The sequence below is a fragment of the Pongo pygmaeus genome, chromosome 8 (genome assembly GCF_028885625.2).
Source record: "Pongo pygmaeus isolate AG05252 chromosome 8, NHGRI_mPonPyg2-v2.0_pri, whole genome shotgun sequence".
Classification (NCBI taxonomy): domain Eukaryota; kingdom Metazoa; phylum Chordata; class Mammalia; order Primates; family Hominidae; genus Pongo; species Pongo pygmaeus.
In genome coordinates, this window is record NC_072381.2 from 138,272,559 (window position 1) to 138,295,617 (window position 23,059).

Sequence of the window (23,059 nt, forward strand, 5' to 3'; positions counted from 1 at the left end):
CGAGGCCTGGGTGCTGCTGTGCTCGTGGCCACGCACTGAGGCCGGCCCTCAGCCCTGTGCACGGCCACACCCTCTGCAGGGGACCTGTCCGGCCTCCCGAGTATCTCTGGAGCTGGCACTGACACCGAGGCAGGGACCGGTCTGAGCCTGGGGACTGTGCTCTCAACCGCCCACTGTGGGGAAGCAGCACAGGTGGGGGATGGAGGCCTGGGGCTTGTCAGCGACAAAGTGACTGATGACCGCCTGTGCCCTGGGCGCCCTCCCTGGACAGCATGTCAGTCGCCCAGGGAGAAGGGCCTCACCCACAGGAGCGGCGCGGTTCTTCCTGCCTGATCAGCCCTGGGCTTGCAGGCACCAAGCGTCTCGGGGACCTCCCACGGAGCCCAGGAGCAGGGAGGGCCCTGCCGTGTCTGCTGTTGGGTCTTGGTGACAGCGGTTAGGTTGTCAGCATGGCATGGCATTAAAATGTGTCATTGCCCCTCGCTGCCATGGCTCCGCGGCCTCAAGAAAGCAGCCTTTGGGCTTTTGGGCCACTTTTCTGCGTCTCTGCATTCCCATGAATGGCTCCTGTGGCGCGCTCAGCCAACCGCAGATCCGGACCTCCGCGGCGTGGGGCGGGCCGCGCAGCACAAAGGGCGGCTCTGTCGGAGTCGGGAACAATGGGCCGCCCTTTCACCGCGGCTGCTAACCTCTTGGCAGCCACCAGCAGACCGTATTCTGCTGTGCGGATCGGGCAGGACAATGCTGCGCGGCCTCTGAATGGACGCTGCCACCAACGGGGCCCCATTCAGGGTGTTGGGAACCGGGCGCACATTGTCTGCCCCGCAGGGAGACAGCGAGGAGGCTCCTGCAGCCTCTTCCTGGTTTAATCTCCCTGCGCAGCTTACCTGGTCCGTGTCCCATATCAGCTGCGGGGCCAGCAGCACCAGGCCCAGGAGGGAGGGCAGGTCCCAGCCCTGGAGGAGGATGCCGGCCGGGTTAAAACCCAGAGGCACCGTAGGACCTTCTCGCCGTTTCTCTAAACCTAAACGCATTCCAGAGTAGGAAGATGATTGTAAAACAACTGAGAGACAAGCTCCGAGTTAAGTCTTCAGAACTGGCCCCAGGGCGAGTGCTGTGGGGTGCCTGCCACCACCACGGCCGGTCACAGGGCTCCGCTGGACTTCTTATCACAGATGCGAACCTGTACTTTTTTGTGTGTAATTTTTGAAATTGTTGCTGTCAACCTCTTGTTATGAGAAGTTTAAAAAGAAGTCAAATCCCTAATGAGTGAAGAGTATCAGGCTGTGGGCAGGTGTTGGCAGCGTCTGTGCCGGGCTGGGGTCCTGGACCCTGGCAAGGCCGGGCTGTGCACACCCTTGTGTGGCTCTGGGAGGCGCCGAGCACTCAGCCCATGTTGGGGGCAGCCCCGGTCTCTCTCCTGGACACATAGGTCAGCCCTTGGGGGGCATCTGGGGGCTGAGCCAGAGGTGCACGTCAGCCTTCCTAGGCACCATCCACTGAGGCGTCCTGAAACCTTCCTGAGCCCTCAGCTGGAAGAGAGATTTTCCCATAAGTGACGGGACTCTTTGTCTCCCCTCTGAAATGTGGCCTGGCCTAGTTCAACAGAAACATTTTACATTACAACTGCGAAATCTCGGCATAAAGCACCCCTTTGTCCCCCCATTATTTTCTCACAAATACAGTCCATTGTCATGGCGCTGAAGTTAATTTGATCAACATTGGGACATTTAACTTTTATGTCCAGTCAAAAGAGTTGTTTCATGCTCATTTTGGGCATTCAAAGGAAATGATTGCCAGAAAAATAATGTTCTTCTGAACAATTCCAAGCAATTAGTTTCCCAGGGAGAGGCGATGAGATGCCCGCACCCCCAGCCCCGCTTTGTGGCTTTATGGAAGGCCATCAGTTAGCTGTCAGCCGCTCAAAGAGCCCCCAACCTAAATGTTTCTCTTTAGACGTTCCCAGAACTTGCCTTGCTGTGCAGCCAGTAAAGAAAAGCTGCTGTGTCTCCAGGCAAAGGCAAACTCGGCATTAAAGATCTGGGTCACCCTGAGCGCTCCTGGCCACAGGGCTGGTTCTCGCACTCCTCACACTCCCGCTGGCCTCGGAGAACATCTCTCAGGTTCTTGCTGGTCGTGGGCTCCTCCCGATCAGGCTTTCTCGGGCTCGAAGACCTCAGGGTGGCCGAGGTCATGTGTCTGCGGAGCCCACCAGGCACCCTGTGGCGTCCCTCCGCGTGCCCGGGACTCCTGGCAGCACAAGCCCGTGCCCTCTGCCGTCCGCCGCTGCGAAGCCTGCTGCCTCTGTCTCGCCTTAGCCTCTCCAGGGCATGGTCGGTCCACTGCTGCCCGGCAGGAGGGGCTCCTTTCACCTGTGCCTCAGCTGATCCGTGGGCTGCGATCTTCGTTTTGTTGAACATGGAGTCAAGCGCCGAGAAAGGCAGTGCCGCTATGCAGATGCAGGGGCAGCGCCTGCACCCGGCCATGCACTCTGGGCGTTCTCCGCATGTTTCCTTTCCTTAAGAAACAAACCATGTGGACCCGCAGGTGCCCCGTCCTCCATCCTGAACCCTATCCTGGCCCGCAGCATCAGCCTGAATTCAGCACCTGTCGCTCCTTTGCGGCTTTCTGGCCTCTTGTGACACAGGCACGGATGTTTCTGTGCTTTTGTTATGTGCCAACGTGGAGGCAAGCATCGACACTGCCGTGACGTGTGTGTGTGGTTTATGTCTTTACACATGTCAGCGCCTGTGACCAACATGTCCAGCATCATGTGAACGGAGTCTGCCGGACGTCTCCGCGAGCTCCAGCCACGGTGCTCGGTCATGGGACTCGCTGCCGGCTGTCTGGAGAGCTTTTGGGTGGTTCCTGGCCCTTCGGTGGCAGACAGGACGATACCTGTGCTGGGCCGTGGGGGCCGTGTGTCTCCACTCCCGCTGGTCCTTTCCACACCCTGAACCCCAGCGTCACCACTGGCATCTCAGCCCTTGGTGTTGTGTTTTCTGCTAGCTGGAGAGGAGTGGGGGGTCCTGGAGGTTGAGGCACTTCTGTGCCGCACCAGTTTTTGTGGTTTATGGCGGTGTCCGAGCAGAGTTTGAGAGGGTGGGTCTCAGAGTGAGAAGAACAAAAGTAAAATGGTGATGCTCCGTGTGGAGAGCATGAGAGCGGCGGCTGCCGAAGGAGAGCCCTGCACAGCCCTTCTGCTGCCCTGCATGGGGCTCCCCGCACGACTCCGCCCGAGAGCACCTGATGTGGGGATGGACTCATCGAAGGGAGTGTGGGCTTTAAAAGGTGCCAGACACTGAGAAGGCACATGCTGCTGGGGCCCAGGATGCCCCCAGCCCTGAGGCTGAGGCCCGGGGACCATCTCAGCCCCGCCCGCCGCAACACAACTCCGGGGCGGGGCTTCACAGCTGAACTTAGTTCTCAGTCTGAGATCTGAGTTCTGGTGATGGCTTGCAGACGGCCGCCTCCTCACTGCGTCCTCACGTGGTGGAGGGAGGGAGGGAGGGAGGGTGAGCTTTTGGTGTCTTCCTCTTTTACAAGAACACCCATCCTCTTGCATCAGGGCCCCGCCTCCCTCCCCCACCCCCCGTGACCTCAGGTGCTGGCCCCTAAAGGGTTGGGGCGCCGAGGCTGGGACTTACTGGGTGGGGAAGTCAGGGGGCCTTTGGGTGCGGCACTGGGGATCAGTGGGTTGGTGAAGGAGCTTCCTCAAGCGCAGTGGTTGCTGTGACTCCACCCAGTGAGCAGCCTGGCTGCCCCAGGCGCTTTGGGGGCTCTGCTAGCCCTGAGGCTGACCCTGCTGCTTCAGCACATCCCGCCATCTGCCTGGGTTCTGTCTGGAGGAGCCTTAGACGGCTGTCTTCAGGGTTCTGTGGTACCTGGGTTCTGTCTGGGCGCCTTAGACGGCTGTCTTGCGGGTTCTGTGGTACCTGGGTTCTGTCTGGAGGTGCCTTAGACCTAGGCTGTCTTCAGGGTTCTGTGGTACCTGGGTTCTGTCTGGGGGCGCCTTAGATGGCTGTCTTGCGGGTTCTGTGGTGCCTGGGTTCTGTGGTACCTGGGTTCTGTCTGGAGGCGCCTTAGGCGGCTGTCTTGCGGGTTCTGTGGTACCTGGGTTCTGTCTGGAGACGCCTTAGGTGGCTGTCTCGCGGGTTCTGTGGTGCCTGGGTTCTGTCTGGAGACGCCTTAGGTGGCTGTCTCGCGGGTTCTGTGGTGCCTGGGTTCTGTCTGGAGACGCCTTAGGCGGCTGTCTCGCGGGTTCTGTGGTGCCTGGGTTCTGTCTGGAGACGCCTTAGGCGGCTGTCTCGCGGGTTCTGTGGTGCCTGGGTTCTGTCTGGAGACGCCTTAGGCGGCTGTCTTGCGGGTTCTGTGGTGCCTGGGTTCTGTCTGGAGACGCCTTAGGCGGCTGTCTTGCGGGTTCTGTGGTGCCTGGGTTCTGTCTGGAGGCGCCTTAGGCGGCTGTCTTGCGGGTTCTGTGGTGCCTGGGTTCTGTCTGGAGACGCCTTAGGCGGCTGTCTTGCGGGTTCTGTGGTGCCTGGGTTCTGTCTGGAGGCGCCTTAGGTGGCTGTCTCACAGGTTATGTGGTGCCTGGGTTCTGTCTGGAGGCGCCTTAGGCAGCCATCTTGCCGGGGTCTGTGGTGCTGGGAGATTCACCCTGAGGGCTTGAGGCTTCCCGGGGGCAGAGCTCACAGTGGGTGGAATAAAAAGTGAAGTCATGAAAGATAGTCCAGCAGTTTCTAGGAAGGTAAAAATAAACAGGCTGCTGTGTTTATTTTGGGGGGATGAGTTTATTTAAAGTGGCTTAAATACATCTGCGATGAACCATGCAATGAGGTGTTCATGATTATTAAGAGAAACTTTTAAAGCGATTAAGTAACTAAAATATTCTCAGTAGTTGTAGTAATTTTATACTGTTGATGTTTTTGGTTATGTAAAGTTGTTTGATCAGAGAATGTGGTCCCTACCATAGCAGAGAAACAAACCAATTTTAATAGATTCCCAATTGTACACAACCTAGGCCCTTAAAAGTACAGTGCCAAAGGTTTCAGCTACCGTTGCTTTCAGTGGTTAAAAAATAAAAAAGGAAAGAAGGAAAAAAACCAACTCCTAGCAAGTTAGGTGTCCTGGTTGGATGAATGTCTCACGGCCAGTTTGCTTCCCACACTGCACTAGCTCCATGGGGGAAAAAAACTAGCCCCATTCGAGTCTGATATTTTTTAGGGCCCCAGTGGGACTGCCAATGATGCTCTCCCGCTGCCTGCCCTGTTACCCTGGGGCCTCCCACAGTGTCCCAGGCCCCAGCAGCCTTGCGCCAGGTTCCCACTGCTGTGTTAGGGAAGCACCCGCTGTTGGAAATGTAATTCGAAATGTTCAACCCGTGATTCTCCCTGTGTCTTTAATCTGCAGTGTCGTGGGGTCACAGTTGTCCTGGAGACACGCAGACGAGCCCCCCAGGCCCCTGCGGTGGAGCAGCTGCTGGGACGACGAGGCAGCCCCTCCTCCCAGTGCCTCCGCCGCGTAATGAGACCACTTGTCAAAACAGAGAGAGACACCCATTTTCAAGGCCTAAAAAATTGATTTTTATGGCTCTTCTTGTAATTCTCTTTTTGAATTAGGCACATGATATTGATGTGGGCCTACGTTTTAATCATAATAGCTACTGACAAGGCAATTAATTTTAGAGCAACTGTTTTTTTTCTCCTGCTCCAAATGGCACTATATTGAAATTGAAAGTGAGCTCTGGGAGGGCAGCGGGGCTGGCACTCAGGTGATTGCCTCGGCCGTGACAGCCCCTTCGTCTTGCAGCCGCCGTGCACCCTTTAGAGGCAGCTGCTGTTATTAATGGGCTCAGGCTGTTCTGTCAGCAGAGCAGGGCGAGGAAGTGTGATCCAGTTGAGGGTTTTAATGATGATCCTGCGGGATTCCAGACAGGAAGATGACACTGCGTCTCCAGGGTGTTGCAGGCCCACCTGGTGCGTCGCCTGGCGGCTTTCTTGGGAAGAAGGAGCAGCCCAGCCCGGGCAGGGCCTCCTGTGAGGCGGCACCCCAGAGTACTGAGAGAGGAAACTCGGTCAGTGGACTGAGGGCCAGCCCGGGAGGCCGCGTTTCCTCTCTCCGCACTGGGGAGCTCATTAGAGTTTGTTCTGTCAGGGTTCTGCTGTTTGTTTAGCCGAGTGACGGTCGCGTCTGTTCCTGCGACGGCGCACAGATGCTTGGCCATGTGGGGATGGCTTTGGTATCTTGCGGTCTCGCCTACACCTGGGCTTGGCTGGCTGCATCCTGCCCGCTGGCCGGTGGGCGTTGCCGCCCTCCCTCGGGAGCCTCTGTGCCCCGAGCTGCCGCTCTCCTGGGGACTCAGAGCGCGGAGCCCTCTGTCTTCCTCCACGCACCCTCCGAGCTTTCTGTGCTCATGGGACACAGCAAGCGCTTCCCTTTCTCCTGGGCAGAGCTTGGGGCTCTTTTAAGCAAATCACACCAGAATAGATCAAACTTATTACAACTGAGATTTAACCTAAAATGGAAGGAATTCCAATTAAAAAGGTAAACAAGACTTTTGTGGGCTTTGCCAAGCCAAGCTATAGCAATTAACAGGCAAGAGGAGCATGAAATAGCTGGGACCATTTTTGAAAGAACTGTCAACAAGAAGGACTTCCCTATAAAAAGTTGTACTAATTAAAAGCATGCAGGAATTGATTTTTTGAAAGATCTGCAGAAAAGAATAGATTGTCTCAAAAAGACCCATGCCGTTGGGAATGTTGTGTTGTGATACAGACTTGGTGGGAGGACGGGACACGTTGAATAAATGGTGCCGATCAATTGACCATCCACTTGGGAAATCGATAAACTTAGATCCCTGCTCTACACCTTAATTCCGGATGGATTAAAGGATAACCCTTAAAATTCTGCCATAAAGATGAAGGTGGGGGCTTCATGCCCGCGTGGGGGCTGGGGCAGGCGTCTCAGCCACAGGGGAAACTGATACATGTGACTATATGGAAATTAAAACTTCTGCGTGACAGAAGCCACCAAGGGCAAAACGGAAAGGCCAGCCCCAGGCCAGCAGGAGCACACGCCATATTCACCATAGACAGGGGTTACTCTCCAGAACTCACGGGGAGACCCCTGGAATTCAAAGAGAAAAGGCCAGGAACCAAAGAGAACAGCAGGCTGTGAACAGATGAAATCGGGAGAAAATGCAAATTTCGATACGTAGATTTAAAAATATTGAGGGTGTGCAAGTTAAGACGGAAATGAACTCCTACGCTCCATAGCCAAAGTGAAATACAGTGGTGATGGTTCCACCCACACTCAGTCATGAAAGTGTCACCTGCACGGATGCTCCGTCCTCCCTCGCTCTGGTCTGAAGGCCCTGGACAGTGCCAGGCGGGTCCGCGGCCATTGGTGGCCCCGGCTGGTGCCTCACGGCCACTTGGCTCTCCAACCTGAGGGTGGAGGTGTCAGCAGCGGCGGCGGGGCAACGCAGAACAAGACCACATAAGAACTGGGAAGCGGGAGACCATCTGCTCACTTGCAGATTCTTCTACTTCTCAAGCGAATGGATCAAGCTGGAAAAGGCTGAGTTAGTGATTGGTCAGGCCCCCTGCCTCCCGGCCTCATCCCACTGGGCCCTGCCATGCCCCTCATGCCCCTGTCCCCAGCTCCAGGAGGGCACAGTGCTCCCAGCAGTGACCTACCCGGGCTGGCACTCCCTGCCTGTGGACAGCTGTGCACACCTACGGTTAACCTGATTGGAAGCTCTCACTTTTGCCTGGCTAATAACCTGAGTTTATTATCTCCAAATGCAGTGTACTTGGATGGGCAGCCTCTGTGCTGCCTGCCCCTGCCCTGGCAGCCCCACCTGGCTCCGGGCTGTGAAATTAGGAAATTTGGCAACCAGAGTATTTCCTTTTTTTGTCTACAGATGACATGTTTCTGTTCCACTGATGGTTTTGGTGGCCAATGCCACATTGCAAAGGTTCTCGCATTGCTTTCACACCAGAAGGGTCGAGTGCCTTGCTCTCCTCGAAAGCAAGCAGTTCACGGCGTTACTGACTGGAGCCGCTGAGGGGAGATTTGGGGTTTGAGTGAGTTGGCGGTTTCTGAGATCTTTTTACAGGCTTATATCTGTAAGGGAAGCCGCAGTGGAAAAACCTTTAGGAAATTGATTGTGATTGATTGAAAATATGAGGAAGAATTTTTCTTGAGTAAAGCTGTACCTGGCTAAAAATGTACACACACGTATGCAGCCACTGTTACCCTCTCACTTTGAAACGTCCGAGTAGGGATCATGTAAACCTTCAAAACAGGTCTGAGGGGACATCCCTGTCTGGGAGGAGAGAGCGGGGGCTCCGGTTCCTGCCCGTTCACCTGCATGCGCCTCCCCGTCCATCTCCCTCCCACTGTCGGTCCCTCCTCCCGTCTGTCTCCCTCCCGCCTTTCCTGAGCTCTGCGGTGGATTATTTGGTCTGTGGTGGATTATTCAGGCATCCTTGTCCGGCTCTTTCCCCTTCTTGGGGCAGCTGTGGTTTTCCATGCGTAAGGCTCTCACGCTGCCCTGGCCCAGTGGGTGAGGACGCAGCTGAGACTCTGCCTTTCCTCTTCCTCAATGTCGCTGGCAACACATGCATGTCCGTGTTGCTGAGGGCTGAGCGCTGCTCAGTGCACCTGTATTGGGGGTGGTCTCAGAGCTGAATTTTGGGGGTCCAAAGAGGCAACCACCGAGGTTCCCCTGCAGCAGGTGACAGAACAGAGAGTATGGGGACGGGGAGCGTGGAGGAGCGCCGGGGCCGGGCGTGAGGGCTGGCCGGCTTCAGCACCCTTGGTAACAAGTCCTCTTTTTCTTTCCAGAATCATCGATCAGCGATTCGAGAAGGTTTCCTACTTTGTGTTTGGCGATTTCAACTTCCGGCTGGATTCCAAGTCCGTCGTGGAGGTAGGTGCTGGCTTCCCTCCCGCCCCGGTCTCAGCCTTGCTCCATGTTGAGGAAAAGAGTGGAAGGAGCATGGCCCCTTACTGGCACTTTCAATGCCGTCCGCCTCCCGGGATGCACTTTTTAAGGCAAAACCTTGCAATGAAGAAGCATGTTTTGCTGTCGACAGAGGGATCTGTGTTGGAATGCGGGATCCGTGTTGCAATCCGGGGTGAACGGGCCCTCAAGGTTGCCCCAGATGGCGTGTGGCAGTGCTGTGGGGCTGTGCCCTGTGGCTTCTGCCGTCGGCACACAAGGAGCTGCTGGAGTGCCGTCGCAGTGCCGCCCCCTCGATGCCCGCAGAGCCGCAGCCTCTGCAGAGTGTCAGCTCCTTCACACTGTCCAACTTGATCTCAGCGATTTTTCCTCATAACACACGTAGAAACTGTCAGAGCCCGTTTTAAACATTGTGCTTTTCTGTCTGCAAAGTCATTATTCCGTGAGTTAACGAGTCGTCACCCCCGCTGGGGAACTCGGGGTCCCGGGTGCTCCTAGGTGTGGGAACTCAGGGGTCCTGGGTGCTCCTGGGTGTGCGTTCGGGCTGGCCGGGGACCAGCAGCTTGGGCGCCGACAGGAAGTGGGCCTCTAGGCTCAGATGTTTCTCTGTGGTCCAGTCCACGCTGGCTGTGGGTCCTCCCTCCCAGTTTTCATGACTTGGGATTCCACTTCCCAGGCAGCTGTGAAGAGGGCGGTGTGGGAAATGGTGGAGCACCTGTTGCCCACCCGCCCAGGCCCTGCTGCCCTCACCCTCAGCCTCCCCGGTGGCCCTTCCAGGTGCTGGGCATGAGCTCACAGCCCACAGCAGGGCCACAGTAAGTTGGATGGGGCCACGGTGAGTCGGATGGGGACATGGTGAGTCAGATGGGGACACGGTGAGTTGGATGGGAACACGGTCAGTCGGACGGGGACATGGTGAGTTGGATGGGGCCACGGTGAGTCGGACGGGGACACAGCGGTCCCCGAGACTGTTATCTTCGCATTTTAGTCTCCAGTTCCAAACACCCACACATATTCATCTTCCAACGGTGGCAGGGCATTGTTTCTGAAAGACAGACGGAGCTGGCTTTGATCATCCTGGGTCTCTTGTGGTTGGCAGAAATGAGTGCCCGAAACCCTCCGTTGGGTTGAGCTGGCAGCACCTCGCCACAAGGCCTCACCGCATGCCTGTGTGTCAACATTTGGCCGTGCTGATGGTGTTGCCTAAACGTTCAGTGGCTCCTGGTCAAGGCATCACTTCATCTGGCTGTGGAGGAGGAAGGCAGGGCCTCTGCGTTTGGTGGGCTGTGGAGCACATGGAGTTTTTAAAGCACACACACCCCAGCAGGGGCCCCGAAGTCCTTTCCTTCCTGCTGCCACGCTTCCTTTCTCCTCGTAGAGGCTGTCGAATGGATCGGTCTCTGGCCTGCCATCCCACAGGCTCGGTGAGGGCTCGAGGGCAGGGGCTGTGCCCATCCTTGCTAGAATCCATGTCCCTGTGTTCGACGCTGTCCGGGACACGGGAGCAAGGCCTGGGGGTCACAGAGGCTGGGCCCTGTCAGAGGCTCCTCCTCCACTCCCGCCAAGCCGCAGGGGGCCGGAAGCGGCACTTCCGGCAGGTCTGGAACGTCTCTGAGTGAGCTCATTTCTAACCTGTTACTCGAGAGCCAGTGAGTCCACAGTGCACATAAGTACTTCCTGCTCTGACTGGGAGGGGCCAGGATGAAAGTCAAGAAGAACCCGCGAAAGACCAAAGCCGATCAATCCCAGGCGCCCAGCAATTGGGGAAAGGTCAGGGAGCTTGGAAAGGGCCTTTTCCTTCTGGTAGAGCAAATGTCACAGTAAAGGGCAGCTGGTCCTGGCCGGGTCAGGGCTGTGGTGAGGCACGCGTTGGAGCAGCCGCGGGAGCCTCCCTGGTGAAGGGAGCCAGCTGCTGAGCCTGGTGGCCGGGCCGTGTGACCGCAAGGCGTGGGGGGCAGTGGGAAGCCTGGGCTCCGGGGCCTGTGGGGCTCGCGTGGCCGCTCTGGTCTCGGCAGGCGTGGGGGGCCTGGACGCTGGGTCCTGTGGGGCGTTGGGCAACTCCTGTGAAGGACTGCAAGGCTTTGCTTTTTCTACTGAGCAGAAAAGGAAGAAAGCACCTCACCGGGGTTTGCGTGTGGATGTGACCATGAGAGGAGGCATGGTGGGAGAACAGTGCAGGGGCGGCGGGAGAACAGTGCAGGGGCCTCGGGAGCCGGCCTGGGGCTGCCACGTCTTCTCCTGCGTCGCCTGGCCTGCTCCTCAGGCCTCCCTAATTGCCTTCATACACAGCCCTCAATCCTCATGGGTCACTGTCAGCAGTGTTTTTTGATCACCAAAATCGGTCCTGTTTCTTAAAGAGTTCCTCTCACACAGGCAGTCACAGCGCAGCAGCTCCCGCCCAGGTCTAGATGGCCCTGGTGTCCTGGACGCCGCCCAGGAGGCTGGGTGCAGAGCGGGAACTGCCTCCCGGGCCTCGGTGGGCTCTCCAGACCTTCCAGTTTCAGGTCTGGGACCTGCCTGGGTTTTACCCAGGAAGAAGCAAGACCATGCTTGCCCCCACCTGTGCCCCGTCCTCCGTGTTCGTGTTAGGCTGTCGCTAAAGGAGCCCTCGCCCCAGCCCTCTGTGCTGCTGAAGGGGTCCACGCAGAGGGCCAGTGCTGGGGAGGGTGCCCTGCTGAAGGGGTCCACGCGGAGGGCCAGTGCTGGGGAGGGCACTGGCCTGAAGCCAGAGTTCGAAGATTCCCATCACTGATAAACCAGTGGGATCTTCCACGGCAGCCTTCATGCTTAACTTCAAACATCAAACTACAGAGGACGGGAATTCTAATGGCTGTGCTTAAGGGGCTGTTTACTTTGTGAACTGGTGATAAACAGTTCTCCAGAAACTGCCACTTTCTCCTGAGAGTCAGTAAAGAGCTTCAGGAACCTCCAGGCCGCGGCTCGAGTGGCTGGTGGAGCACTCCAGGGCAAGTGAGCACCCGTGTCTGAGAGCCGCCCACGCCACCATAAGCCTCACCAGCTCCCGTCCTTCAGGAATTGAGTCATCTCCGTTTTTTATCACTTTCCCATCCACAGTAATTGGAACAGACAAGGAGTTACTTGAAACGCTGTTTTTCCTCTCAGTCCCCCCACAGTAGCTGGTTTTAGATGGAGCCCAGCAGCGCAGGTCCAGCTGCCCTGTCCTCAGCCCCTGTGGGGCTCTCCCTGCCACCTCCTGGTCTTCCCTCAGCCCCTCTGCCCTGGACTGGCCAGGCCCCTTTCTGGGCTCCACGGGGTGCGTCGTTGCCACCCATCTGCCTCCGCCCCAATCACGCTGGTGTCCTGCTTGCCAGCGCCACGTGGGCGAGTTGGGTGACAGACCCAGTGCAGCTGGGTGGGCTGGTGGACGTGCTGGCCGGGGCTGCATGGGCAGCGCGGAAGGGGGCGCTGCCTGCTGCAGGACAGTTCACATCCGTCCCTCACGCCCTGTCTGCAGGCTCCACAGCCGCTCTGCAGCCCCAGCCACTCAGCTCTGTGGAGAGGTGTCCTGGGTGTGGAAAGAGCAGCTCCTGCGTGCAGCTTGTTAAGACAGCGGGTGTGGGGCTTGCCTGTCAGTCGAAGCGTCAGAGGTGACTATAAGTCAGGAAGGGAAAGAAAACTGCCGTCTTCCTGGAACCTCCTCTGCATGCCCCAAGTGGATTTCTCAAAGGAACAGTAAGCAGGAACGCGGCAGAGCTCCTGGGGGCCTGGCTGACCCAGGTGGCGTCCTGGAGTCCCACCCGCGTCGGCGTGCCCTGCTGTGAGCCTGACCGCAAGCTGCCTCCCCTTTGCCCCTGCGGCAGCCACCAGGACATGAGGCTAACAAGCACCGAGGGCAGCCCAGGAACCCGATTTTTCATTTCATTTCATTTTAATTCAGATCTGATAATTCAGATCTGATAGAGCCGCGTGGCTATTCCACGGGACAGTACAGACCAGGTGACCTTCAACCAGTGCAGGGGCTACCACGGGGAAGGAACATTCCTGTGGACTTGCCTTCCAGCTAGCTTGGGCTCAGCTGCTCCCCATTGCATCCCTGTTCTCGGAACCACAGCCCTGAGGTGGGCCCTGGGTGGGGTCTCCATGCTGCCTGGCAGACATGGCGGTCATTCACATGGGACAGTGTGGCGTGGTCAGCCCTGCACAGTCCCGGGGAAGAGTCGGGCCTGGGTTCCCCCAGGTGAGAGGTCAGAGAACAGAGAAGGCGGCCCTGGAGGTGACCGCACCCCTCCCGCATATCAGGCACCCCTCCCGCATATCAGGTGTCCCTCCTGCGCATCAGGCTCCCCCTCCCACTTACCAGGCATCCCTGGGAGTGGCCGCGTCCCTCCTGCGTATCAGACGCCCCTGGAAGTGACCTCGCCCTGTCCCATATCAGACGCAGGTGTTTTCAGCAGCAGATTTTCTTCGCTGGTGCCGTTTGTTGGTGTCAGACATGAGGAGAGGACCAAGGAAGGGCGCGCAGGAGGCGGTGGCTGAGGCTCCGTTGCGTCTGCTGGGAGTGGGGGCTCTCCAGCCCCGCGATCAGCTTGGGAGGGAGCTGGTCTCTGGTGAGGGTTTCCTCCTGTGCAGAACTCAGTGTTCACACGAACTGGCAGAAGGAAAGCCGCATGTGCTCTGTGATTATCACCCAGGCACGCCCGGGGCGTTCGTGGGAAATCCAGATTCTGTCTGCAAAGGTCCCTTCTAAGTGGCACCAGAATTGGACACCATGTCCCCAACAGACGTAGATGCCACCCAGGGGAGCCCCCGGCACCCCAGGCAGTGGCGATGCAGATTCCTGGGAGCAGGGAGGCCTCCACCCACCACGGCTCATGCACACGCCCGGCCACCCTGGTCTCTGGGCTCTAGGACGCTGCCCACGACAGCGGCTGCCCACGCAGTTACCAGGCCCTGGCTTACAATGCCCTCACACTGGACAGACGTGGGTCTTACTATTCTGTGCTGTTTGTCTGCCATTTGCAAAGGAATGGGAAGAAAAATGAATAGCTTTAAACTGGATTGTTTACTCAGCAAGTGTCTAAGGTCCTTGCATTAGTGTTTGGAGAGTTTTCCTGCCCACGTGGCTCTTTAAGACTGTGGATACATGGCTGTTCATTTGACAAAAGTCTTTCGTTACATTTTGCACACAGTTTACATGGCTGTTCATTTGACAGAAGTCTTTCTTTACATTTTGCACACAGTTTACATGGCTGTTACATTTTGCACACAGTTTACATGGCTGTTCATTTGACAAAAGTCTTTTGTTACATTTTGCACACAGTTTACATGGATGTTCATTTGACAAAAGTCTTTCGTTACATTTTGCACACAGTTTACTATGTAAGTAAAGCGAGCCTAGTGGAAAATAGGGAAAATAATGTGTAATGTAGAGTTTTTGTAGGACTGTTCAGTCAAGGGAAGGCCACACCTCTGGAATAAGGACCGCTTTTCCCTCCTGGCATCATCAACACAGTCGTCAGCTGTGTGTAAAATTCCACAGCTCACAGGAGCTAAGCGCTTGGTACAGTGACTGGCCCGAAGCTGAGCACCTGGATCCCATGGCCGCAGGGATTTCCTGAGGGCTGGGGGCCGTGAGGAGTCACAGGACCCTGGAACCGACCACGGGGAGGACCCTGAGGCCCAGGGCAGGGGCGGTATCCCCAGGGTCACCTGCGGCCCCTCAGTGCTGCGTGGCACCTCCACGTGGCCATGTTGCTCCCTGTGGGTTGCAGACACATGCAGGCTCTCCGGAGGGTCACTGCCTGTCTTCTGTTTGCTCGTCAGTTGATGTGGAATGTGCATGCCAGGTGGAGCCCTCCCGCCCACTGAGTCTCCTGTCTCCGTGTGGGGAGATCCCTGTGGCAGTGGCTCAGAGGACCACAGGCTGGGTGGCTTACACAGCAGAAGTTTATTCTCTCACAGTCCTGGAACCTGGACATCCAAAATCAAGGTGTCCTAGCGCCACGCGGCTCCTGGAGGCTCCAGGGGGGACCCCTCCTTGCCTCACCCAGCCACAGGCGGCCCAGATGGCCCTGGCTCATGGCCGTATCACCCCCGTCTGCGCCTCCATCCTCATGTGGCCTTTTCTTGCAAGGACACAAGTCCATGGACTTAGGGCCCACCCCACCCAGGATGTCTCATCCCGAGATCTTAACTAGTTACACCTGCGAGACCCCATTTCCAAACAAGGCCCCAATTCTGAGGCTCTGGGTGGACGTGAATTTGGGGGCACACTGTACAGCCCAGGACAGCAGGCAGCGCCGGAGTGACTGTCTCCTGCCACGTGGTCGACTGAACACTAGCACAGAAAACGTTTCTTTGAAAGCCCTACCTAAAAATAAATCTCGCTGAAAAATGACCAGATTTATTTGTTGGTGGTGATTAATTTCAGCTGCATTAGTTAAGGTGCCAATTAGGTGGATTATTGAATTTTAAAATACCATCCAAGCACCTCTTATGGAAAATCAAAATCTGCTAGTTGGCATGGCATGGTTTTTAAAAAAGGTTTCTGACTGTAAAACATTTCGTAGAAATTTTGTGGAAACCAAAGAAAATTCTGCATGATTTTCTTTTGAGGCTGACTTGGACCAAGGAATTGAGGGCAGGTGTTTGGGGACCCCTCATGCCGGCACCAGATCAGGCTGTGCTAAACGCTGATGCTGGCCTCCCTCTGCGTGTGAACAGGCTGATATTGGCCTCCCTCCGTGTGTGAACAGGCTGATGCCGGCCTCTGCACCTGAACAGGCTGATTTGAGCCTCTGCGCCTGAACAAGCTCGATCTCCACTTGGCCCTGTGGCACGTCCCTGTTGCAGTTTCCTTCCACATGAAGCTTTTTGATGAAGAACTGACGAGTGCCTGGGAGCTCCTTAGCACACAGATCCTGGGCTCTCCTGGACCTGCGAGTCTCCTGGGAGCTCCTTAGCACACAGATCCTGGGCTCTCCCAGACCTGCGAGTCTCCTGGGAACTCCTTAGCACACAGATCCTGGGCTCTCCTGGACCTGCGAGTCTCCTGGGAGCTCCTCAGTGCACAGATCCTGCGAGTCAGGCCCAGGGCCCAGGCAGCGTCTCCTCACATCTGCCTAGCGCCAGGCTCAGTGTGGCTGGGGAACCGGGGCTGCGCAGGTACCTCTGGTCGGGATTCAGGCTCAGTCCATGCCACCCGCGGCGCCATTCGCCTGTGCAGCCTCCAGTGATGCATCACTGCGGGTGCGCCTGAGATGCCAGCTATGCTCTCGTGTGATGCAGAAGCATCACCTCTGGGCTGGACTGTCCTGGCAGGACCACACCTGGCAGTGGCCACTGTCACTGCCCAGTGATCTCGGTGCTCCCTGAGGCTGTGCGCTTCTCCTTCCTCAGATGAAAAGTGGATGAGGAATCCCTGTGGTCCAGGGCCTCGTTTTTCTCATACTGCTTTCATTTTTCACACTGTGGTCCGGCCTCCAGTTTCTTTGCAGCTGGGAAGTATCAGGAGGAATTGGAGCATGGAGCAGCTCAGCGTGGCCTGAGCAGAGTGCGGATTCGCAGCGTTTCCAGCTGCTCAGATGAGTGGGTTCTTTTTCACACAGGCCTGTGGGTGGCTGAGGTTCTGAGTGGGTGAGCATCCCACTGTTGGCTGCCTTGTGGGCAGCCTCATTGGTCCAGCAAGTATGTCCTGTGCATTTGCTATGTGGGCCCAGTGCCAGGATCAGGGTAACCGCCTGCCCTCAAGACCATGGCCTTGGGCACCAGGAGTGCCTGGGGCAGTGGGTTTGCCTGGCGGCTGCCTCCCCAACCTCTCTTCAGTTCTGCTCCACCTGCCTGGGAGCGATTTCCTACCGAAGTGTCTGTGCACATCTCTCTGCCTTCCTAGAAGCATCTGCATTTTAAAGGAGAGGGAGTGTCGGAGTCAAAGGCCAGCAGGAGTGTCTTGCGGGGTCCTCGGATGGAGCTAGCTTCGGGGCCTGAATGGGGTGGGTGTCAGTCCTTGAGATCGGCTCTGCCCTTCCTCTTGGCAGAACAGCTGTGTGGTGAGCCCCTCAGAGGAGGCCACACAGAGGCGAGCAGGGCCTCCCAGAGGGCTTAGAAGTGTTATCTGCTCCCCAGCCGTGTGGAGCAGGTGCATCTCCAGCACCTGTCCTTCCTTCCTCTGAGCCTTTCTGTCAAACAGCAGCATGGGTTAGAGTGAGACCCTGTGGGCTCCATGCAGGCCAGTCCTCCCCACCCTCCGCAACCCCCCGGGTGGAGATACCACGTTCAGAGGCCACGTTGGTACCTGCAGTCTGGCTCCTTGGGAGCTGGCAAAGGCCACACCCAGCCTGCACCCCGGGTTCGTGGGGACATCTGTGCCCTCCTCTGGGGTAGTTTCCAGATTGCCCAGGGTCAGAGTAAACATACGCGGTTCTGAAGGTTTGTGGACAGTGACACAGTCGTGCATAGCCAGAGCACATCAGGAAGCCGTGTTTATCACAACGCAGAGCGTCTTGCCTGATGGAGTGTTCTGGTAATGCTGGAGGCTGGGGGCAGGCGGTGCCCGGTGGCACGGGCACCCTGGGGCGGTGTTGGTACGAAGGGACACGTGAGTTTAATGGTCTTTCAGAAACCACGGCTGGCCTGGCTTTGGTTTCACTGCTGAGCTCCCACCCACAGCAGCCCATCCTTGCCCCCTCGGTCCTGGGCTGGTAGGGTCATCCTCTTGCTCTCACTGCCGGCCGCGTTCCTCTGCCTGCTCACAGCGCCTCCTTGGCACCCTCAGTGGCAGGCTTGCTGGAAAGACTCATCAGACGTTAATTAAATCCATCTCCACAGCAATGGGAGGCCGGGCAGACCCAGGCTGGCAGCAGCAGATTAAATACAGGGTTGTTTGCCCTGCCGAGAGTTCAGGGGCAGGGCTTCTGGGAGGAGGACCAGCCTGGTGGCCCTGGAGGCTCTCAGACCCCAAGGTGGAGACCTGCTTGTGATTTTTGGTGGCAGGAGGGTTGTAGGGATCGGATCCGGGAGTCCTGCCCTGCCCCACACCAGCCTGTGAAAGAGGCTCTGTGTGCAAAGCGAAGAGACTCTGTCCCCCAGGAGTGTGCAGCCTCCTGTGTTTCAGATGCAGATTAATGCAGACTTGCTCACAGAGCAGAACTGAAAAGATGATACTGGAATCAGATCTGGCACCACGGAAACTGTAATTAAAACCCACACACGAAACACGCCGGTCGTGTGCCATCTAAGAGGGCCGTGCATCCTCACACGAGTCAGTGATGCAGCCTGCGGCTCTGGCTGCTGCTGGGATGTTCAGAGGATGTGTGTTTCATGCCTCGCGCAGTGGCAACTGGCAGCTGGGGTGCACAGCTGGCCGTGGTGACAAAGAGTGACAGCAGTGCCAGGCGCACCCATCTCCGCGCGGCCCGACCGCACACCACACCTGCCGTCCATCACCTCTCTGATGGTGACAGTGATGGATGCATCTTTGGAGGCTGGTGGCCTTTTTTAACAACCAGTTGCCAATCACTGACAGGTACATGCTCAGGTGCCAGCTGGGCCTGCAGGGGAATGGCTGTGGGGGGCATTGACATCCAGAAGGAGCCGTCTTTGGAGAGGGGCTGACGTCACAAGGAGACACCCCGAGAACCGGGCTTCCCAGAACACGGCTCTCAATGGGCACCAGGGAGGGTACCACTGCTGCCTGCGAGGCAGGATCCCAGCGCCTGCCTCAAAGGCTGTGTCTGCCGTTCAGTGGAGACCATGGCCGGCAAGAGCAGACAAGGCCAGGCTGCCCAGCAGCATAAGCCCAGGCCCAGACCTCAGACATTCCTGGTGCCCAGGCGTCCTTCCTTCTAGTGTGCACTGCGTCCTGGGAGGGGGTCAGCTGTCAGCCAGTAGGTAACATCGCACCTGGTCATGGCCTCCCCCACAGCCCCACAGATTCCTCTGAGACCCGCTGGCTGCTCTGGCCCCAGCCAGGCTCCAGGAGAAGTTCTGACTTCATCTAGTTACCGGCTGCCTTGTTGAGCCCCTCTGCCCCCTGATCCCTCAGCCGTGGGCACAGCGGGCACTGTGAGGCTGTGGACAGGATAGGCCAGGTCCCTGTGTCCACTGGCAGCTCCCATCGGGCGTGACAGACGGGGACGACCGTGCAGCTGTCGCTAGCCCTGTGTATGGGCAAGCCTGAGCTCCTAAAAACTGAGAGCATGGCGGCCAACTCCTCAGCCTGACGATGTTCCTGCATCGGCTGCAGTCGGCGCAGCCCTCCAAAGCCTTGTGCCATTCAGGATTTGGCCCATCCTGCAGCCATGAGCGGACTCGGTGTGGCAACATGGGCACAGTGTGTGTCCAGAGGGCAGGTGGCAGGGAGAGTCCCTTCTAATTCCCACAGACCCCAGAAAGCCTGGCTCAGAGTGACATTCCTGCAGAACCTCAGCACTGTCTCCAGAGCAGCATGGATGGAAAGATGCACACAGCCCCATCCTCCTACCGCCGTGGGTTAATGTTAGCGCAGCCCCGTCCTCCTGCTGCCGTGGGTTAATGTTAGCACAGCCCCGTCCTCCTGCTGCCGTGGGCTAACGCTAGTCATTGTCAAGTTCTCATCTTACCTGGGGACCCAGTGTGTAGACAGACCTTGTGCAGACCCAGTGGGGCACTGCCCTCGCCACGTGCCCAGCGTGCCCTGGATGGCGAGGCGGGCCAGTGGCAGCCTCTCTGCCCTCCCTGCCAGCTCCTCAGCCACGAGGTGGAGGTCAGGGCAGTGGGGACCTGCAGAGGGCACGTGAGCTACGCCATGCTGCTCGGTTCACTCACTTGTTATTCTAGAGTCTTGGTATAAAATAGCAATGGCAACAGCAGAATCACTAATTTAAATCATTAAATTTATTTTTTAATTTCTCTGTTTAGAAACACTTTTATTTGGTCTGTTTCTATATAGGGCCTATGACATCAACTGAAAATAAAATAAAATGTTATACTTAATTATAGTGACGATATTAGGCTTCATATTTAGGAGATTTTTTCTAGGAAGTTCACTTTGCAAATATTACTCAATATTTTCAACTGGTATATTGATGCCAAGAATCTTCTCATTTTATAGAAAAAGAAGACAAAAAACAAAAGACGCCGTGGCATTTTGTCCGGTCTACCCTAGGACTCTGTTAGAGGAACTGTTTTTTGGACTCAATCCTAATTGATTCATAATCCGTAGTGTGTGTGTTCACCAATCTTTAATGCACTTTTCTATATTTTTTATGAGCTCATACTTTATTTAAAAATTCCTCTGCCTGCCCTTGGATTAAAAGAAATCCGTGGGAAAGGTAGGGCACAGAGCAGGTCTCTCGTGCCAAGGCAGGGGGTTGCTGGAGACCCCGGACACTGTGTAGCCTCATTTGTCCTCCTCTTTCACACATCGCACCTGGCTCCCTTGTTAGCAATCAGTGACTCTGAGAAGCATACAGGGGACCCTGGGACGAGGGCTGAGCTCTGTGTCCTGTGTCCCCCTCCCTTTGCTGCATCCCCCTCCCCAAGTCCAGCTGTGCCAGTGGAAGGCTGGGGATGTCCGGGAGGAGCCACCGAGAGGCACAACAGGTGCTTCTGCCACCGGGCAGGGCCAGTCCTGCGGAGCCACCCCTGGGCCCAGCAGAGGGTGCCCGGCGTGGTTCTAGACACAGCCTGAGAAAGAGACCTGCCGCCTTCTTCCCAGAAAGTCTGTTGAGCTCTCGCTGGCTTGAGAGCAAGTGGGCGCCACTCCCGTTCCATGCACGCCGTGTCCGAGCCTGCCAGGCTGCTGGAGTCCGGGAGCAACCTTGGGAGAGGACGTGAAAGAGTCTTTATAGCATGTTGTTGTTCTGGGTGGCCGTTGACAATGCACACAGAGAGGAGGGAGGCCACTCCGATGCTGACGCCAACATCTCCCCATGACAGCGCCTTTCACTGGCTGCATTTCTGCACCCTGTAAGCTCGGGATGCAGGGCCTTGTGCCCGGCCCTGGGGCTTGCAGTGAGGTCTGTGCTCCAGGGCCTCATGGTGGGCACTTTTGTCAAGTGATAGGGTCCCCCTTCGGGTCTAGGGTCCCCCTAGGGTCTAGGGTTCACCAGGAAGACCTTTGAGAAGATGGAGTTCACCAGAAGGGCTTTCTCTTGGGAAGTCAAAGTAAGGGAGGCCGGCGAAGTGTCTGAAGGCCCGCCCCGCAGCCCTCCCAGCAAACCCCGCCCCGCAGCCCTCCCAGCAAACCCTGTCCCACAGCCCTCCCAGCAAGCCAGGCTCTCAGCTCCTCAAATTCCATCTGGGATGGTCATTCTCTGTGTCCGGTGCCCACCCTGGTCCTAAAAAGCTTGGAAATTGGCACCATGGCACACTTTACAGAACGCCTTTCCTGGCTTCACTGGGGGCTGAGCACGGGCACGTGCCCCCTGAGGAAGGGTCCTTGGTGCCTGCCACCCTGGACTCCCGGCCTCACCGCACATTTCCCACACCAAGTCTGGCCGGGGTCCCTCTGCCAAGCTCAGGCCCAGCCCCCGGAGAAGCCTGTGTGAGGCCTGTGGTGGGGGCGTGCCGACAGAAGGCAGCGGGAAGGTGGTTTACTCATCATTACCCTGCACCTGCTACATCCCCAGCCTGTCGAGCCTGGAGGGCACAGCTGTTGCCCTGTGGGTCTGTGTGCTAATAGGTCCTAGTGGCCCCTAGTACTTGGGGGTGGTGGCTGTAGTGCCAGCCCCCTGACCTCCACCACTCCCAGAGGGGGACGCAGCGCTCTCTGGCCTCTGCTGCCCTCCTCGCCCTGGGGGCTGGGTGAGTCGCACTCTCGCTTCCAAGAAGCCGCACTTGTGTGTGCCATAGGAAAGGAGTCTGGAGCCTCCGGGAGTTAATTTGAGATGATGTGTGCTGTTTCCATCAAAGATCATCAGGCTTGGGTGTGGTGCTTGTGAGGCCCTCGCCATGCCCCCTGCCAGGACCCAGGGGTCTCAGCAGAGGCGTCTTCTAGGGTCTGAGGACCTTGTCTCTGCCCTGTGTGTCCGTTGGCCTGTGTATGTTTGATGAGCACTGACGTTCGGGGGTGCCGCCTGTGTCCACCCCAACGGGGATGCCAGAGGACTCCAGAGGTGCGGCTTCCGTGGCACTTTCCGTGGCGTCCCCAGGACGAAGCAGGTTTTAAAGACAGGACTTGCACGTCGGGGCCGCCTGTGAAGGGATTGGCTGGTTGTCCTCCTTTCCCACTGCACGGCGATGTCTAAGACCTGCACCAGCGTCCATAATGTGAGTTACCAAGGAATGGCTAACCCCACGGGACCAGTAATGCTTCCCCAGGTGGATATCCAGAGGACTGGGGCGTTTGTCAGAACTTAGCGTTTGAATTATCTCTGCCCATTTGCAGTGACCTAATAGTCAACCTGGAATTCTGCGTGCTGGTTTGTCAGCGGGCTCCGCAGTTTTCTGAACTGTAACGGAAGTACCCCCTCGGTTCTGAGCAGTGGCCCGGACCCTCAGGCACACTGAGGGCAGGAGCGGTGGGAGCCTCTTAATGAATTCTCCTTTCACAGCAAAAGCGTTACGTTGGTGTAGTGGCGCCGCATCCAGGAGCACAGATTTATATTCATGTTCACCATTACTAGGAGAATTATTTGTAGCATAGAAAATGTTTATCCCCTGGAGTCAGTTCTGTTTTCTAGAGTCATTCAAAAACTTAAACTGAAACCGTAATGATTTCCTATTAACTTGTTTTAAGGAAAACCCATGTAAAGTACTCGGGCCTTTTGTTGTGAACCATGTTTTAGAAATCCTTTTCTACTTCCTCCTTTCATCCCTGCTGCTAGAGAGTGGCTACGTGGAACTTGCGTGTATAACCCTTCTTTATTTCTAGACATGTTTCTGGTTAAAATTTAACCAAAAACGACAGGATAATAAAGAAGGATGGGACTTGGTGACTTGCCGCGCCTTTGGTCAGTTTTCCCAGTGAGAGCCACTCGCAGGGTCCACGTTGTTCGCCCCCAGCATTCACCACCCAAGGGTCAGGCTTCGCTGAGGTCACAATGATTTCCTGGAGGAGGAGGAGGAGGAGGAGGAGGTTGGGGGGTGGGGATGGGGAAGGGGAGGAGGAGGATGGGGAGGAGGAGGAGAGAAACCCCAAGAGTTCACCTA

At 56.9% G+C, this 23,059-nt stretch overlaps 1 protein-coding gene across 2 annotated transcripts in view; it reads left to right on the forward strand.

Moving 5' to 3' along the window:
- Window positions 1-23,059, forward strand: part of INPP5A (inositol polyphosphate-5-phosphatase A) — a 245,590-nt gene that overhangs the window by 182,383 nt on the left and 40,148 nt on the right. For both annotated transcript variants that reach the window (XM_063670417.1, XM_063670418.1), the window contains one exon: window positions 8,851-8,935. In XM_063670417.1, the coding sequence (XP_063526487.1) occupies window positions 8,851-8,935 (85 nt within the window). The remainder of the gene's footprint in view (window positions 1-8,850; window positions 8,936-23,059) is intronic.